The following is a 3,873-nucleotide window of genomic DNA, read 5'->3' as shown; positions in this document are numbered from 1 at the left end:
ATATATATATCTTGAAATTTTTAATTTTTAAATGGAACATATTTGTAAATTGGAAATATAAATGTATTTCTTTTTTATATAATAATTCTATATAATCTGCAAGAATAAATTTCGTAAAAATAAAATTTATATTATAACATAAAATTTAGCAATAACTTTTTATTTTAATTTAGATTTCTTTATGCGATGATATACTTTATATTGATACAAAATTATATTGTTCTCATATAGGAATATTCTTTTTTTTATACAATATACCGTAACGCAGTTCTGTAATTTTATCAGAATGACATAGAAGTATCTATTCAGAAAACTATTTTTCAATTGTACGAGTATTTAACTTTTGGGAATCCACTCCTATTTTGAATATTTACATTATACAATTTATATGGCATATATATTACACGTAAGAGTTCGTCGTTTGTGATAAGAAAAGTGAGAAAATATAGATAAAAAACCAATAAAGATAAACTATGATACTTTTAAAATTGTTGAAGAGATAAAGTTTATTATATTGATAGTTGTTTAAACAACATTACATTGATATAAAAAATAAAAAAATTTTCTAGATATTTCAGATTTAAATCCAATTTCAGATTTAATCCAATTAAGAATTCGCAACTATTTTTATAGCTGCTTTAAAAACAAAGCTACATATCAATATTCAAAATATTTTGAGTTTAAATCTAATCTAAGATGAGTTTAAAGTTTAAATTTATATTTTTTTCTTTTTTATGCATTTAATAATTCTCTTTGATAACTTATTAGATTGATGCCTAAAAATGGACGTCACTGTATGAATTCATAGAATAAGATTATTATAGGATATTATTCTATGAATTTTCTGTATATTTATTATTTAATTAACAAGATGAACAGTATTTCGTGAAGCTTTGTCATGTGCATCTATCTTTATTACGATGTAATTAAGTGATTTTAAGAAAACTATTTAAGCACATTTTGGCTTAGTACATATGATGTATCACAAAAAATTGCAATCTATCTTTATCTCATCAACCTACATCGTGTCCTCAATTTATCCCCGCGAAGAGCATTTTCACTCTGAGCTGTCCTTGAATTATTGAACTGTAAAGCAATCAAATATCAAATAAACTTCGTTCGCTTCTGCCTCTTCTCTTCTGCCTGCTTACTGCGAGTCGGTTTCGCTAAAATTCGCAGTTCTGTCGTTGAGAAACGAATATGAGATGAAGTAAAATACGTTTTCGTTTTTTCTTTTCTTGTTGATTGCAGTCCGATGATCTGGGTATCGCAGTATCGCGAAATGAAGATGACTGATCACGGCATTGCTCACGATATCGTTGCTAACGTCGGAAGAGATCAGCAGGTGGCGAATCAGGTGAATCGCGTGCCGGTATGTTTGACGCAGGCCGACACTGTCGCCAGCGTGACGTTTTTCCTGCTTCTAGTGTTGCTCTTCTTCGTCGCGCCATTTGTGATTCTCATAATATTGTATTCGTTTATTGTGAGTCACCTGATTCGCGACTCGTCGACGACGTCCGGCGGCACCAACGACACGTATCATAGCCGGGCCAGGAGACAGGTGGTGTACATGCTGCTGACGGTAGTCGTAAGCTTCTTCGTGTGCCTGTCGCCCTATCGGCTCCTCATCTTCTACATTGTAATAGCGCCCGCTGAGCAGATTGCCGCGATCGATTACGACACATTCTTCTGTCTGCTCAACTTTTGCAGGATCATGTTCTATTTGAATAGCGCCAGCAATCCGATACTGTATAATCTAATGAGTAGCAAGTTCAGACGGGGTTTTCTGAAACTGTGCGAAAATGAGAGGATTACACACAGGAGCATTGGCATGAGGAGAATTGCGGCAAATCAGCAGGATTTAAATCAGGAAGAGAACTTTCTGTGATTGAACGAATTTTTTATGATCGACTACAATAACGCGGCAACTGTGATTCATAATTTCTACATTCAAATAAATAAATAATTATATAGATGTATTAATTTTAGAATATTAAATAAAATATCAGCATTAAACGTACTTCTTTCAAAACCAGAGAAATCAGCTTAATTTGATATGCTTGTTATAAAAGAATATAGAAATATTGAAAAAATGAGTACGTGTTGCTAAAAGATATAAAGGATTATGATTCTTAATTACATTTGCTATAAGAAAATGTTAGAAGTATTGAAAAATTATATTTATTTTAACAAAGGATATAGGAATAATGGATAATTATATTTATAATAATTAAAAAACATGAAGATATCGAAAAATTATATTTTTTGTAAAAGGATATGGGGTACATTAAGTAAATACAAAGTGTTGTGCTAAAGATTGATTGAAACTTGTACGAGAAAACTTTCGACATTCTGTGAGATATTAAACTTGGAGAACTTTCGTGAAAGCTACGATCGAGAATGAAGTGAACAATCCGCATGGATGCGCTCAGAAAGTTTCAACTTTAAGTGATCTCATTATTAGTATTGCAAATTAAACAGATACGAAATCTAATCTTATACTAAATGTTACACGAATATTTCTTATACATTTTAGGCACAAAGATATATAAAATTATTGTAAATACCTTATGTTAAATGATTTTATCATTCTTTTTCCTGCTTTGGCATTCATAAATTGTTTAAGTTATTAATACGATGTTTATTTAATATGTAGTTTGCACAACAGAAATTTATTTGCGCTAAGATATTTTTTTGCAAGCTGTCGCAAAGTATTCTATTTTAGAAACGCTATGCGTGTCAAGCAATGGTTACATTATAGTAATTTATTGGAACTTTGCTATATGATGAATGTATCCGCAATAATCGATCTCTATCTTTTAACACATTCTAGTCCTATACTGCTTATGGTAACCTACGAGATAGAAGAGAATGTCGACGGTACGTACATACCTACTTGTACAACACCAGCTTCGACGGCTTGGATGACGGGCTTCATTCTGACGACGATCCTCGTGTTCTTCGTGATCCCTTTACTGATTCTAATAGTGTTATACACGGTGATCGCCAGACACCTGATGGCGAATCCGGCGATAAGTCGTGGACCGGCGAACAATCTGCTCAAGTATCGCAAACAGGTGGTCATGATGCTGGCCACGGTGGTGCTATGTTTTTTCCTATGCTTATTACCTTTCAAGGCTCTCACCCTCTGGATCATTATCGTGCCGCCCAAGATGGTTGTCTCGCTTGGAATCGAAGGCTACTATAGTCTTTTGTATTTCTGCAGAGTGATGCTATATTTGAATTCGGCGATTAATCCGATTCTCTATAATTTGATGTCGACCAAATTCAGGGAGGGTTTTCTCAAGTTATGCGGTTTGGGACTCGCCAAAAGGAAGAAGAAGAAAACGTCAGATCGTACGGGTACTTATACGACCGGGTCGACCAATTGCAGTAGCAGTCACTCGGACTTCTGGCGAAGACACAGCAGCAATAGAAGCTGCAACGTGAAGGTACCATGCAACACATCCGCGGAAAAACAAATCAAATTGCCTTTACTCACGACTGTTGTAGCCGGAAATATCGTTAAAAAGAAACAAGAAAGTTACGTTTAATTTTATAAATGTATCGAGTATTTTAATACAGTGATAATTTAATTTGTTTGAAATGAAACTCACAGATGAATTATATAACGAATTATACAATAATAAGCTGTTTTTTTCTCTTGTTTCTTTCTATATATATTAGCTTTCTTTTTTTGATATACTTTATTATTCCAGGATCTCTACGATGGATAATTAAATAGAAATAATTATTTATTAATATACATTTAATAATTAAATGTAAATTATTTAAATGTTTGTAACAATAGTTTAGAAATAATTGTTAACTGAATGTTTACTAAATGTTATTATGTCAATGTTAACTTAGACA

At 32.5% G+C, this 3,873-nt stretch overlaps 1 protein-coding gene across 1 annotated transcript in view; it reads left to right on the top strand.

Annotated features, from left to right (window-relative positions):
* LOC108690708 (growth hormone secretagogue receptor type 1) overlaps positions 1–3,873 on the top strand; it is a 42,188-nt gene that overhangs the window by 37,825 nt on the left and 490 nt on the right. Inside the window, exon 6 of the mRNA XM_018198137.1 lies at positions 2,834–3,452. Within this exon, the coding sequence (XP_018053626.1) occupies positions 2,834–3,452 (619 nt within the window). The remainder of the gene's footprint in view (positions 1–2,833; positions 3,453–3,873) is intronic.

Source organism: Atta colombica, unplaced genomic scaffold, assembly GCF_001594045.1.
Source record: "Atta colombica isolate Treedump-2 unplaced genomic scaffold, Acol1.0 scaffold35, whole genome shotgun sequence".
Lineage (NCBI taxonomy): Eukaryota > Metazoa > Arthropoda > Insecta > Hymenoptera > Formicidae > Atta > Atta colombica.
The sequence above is the reverse complement of the archived record's forward strand: the minus strand, read 5'-3'. Positions and strand labels throughout refer to the sequence as shown.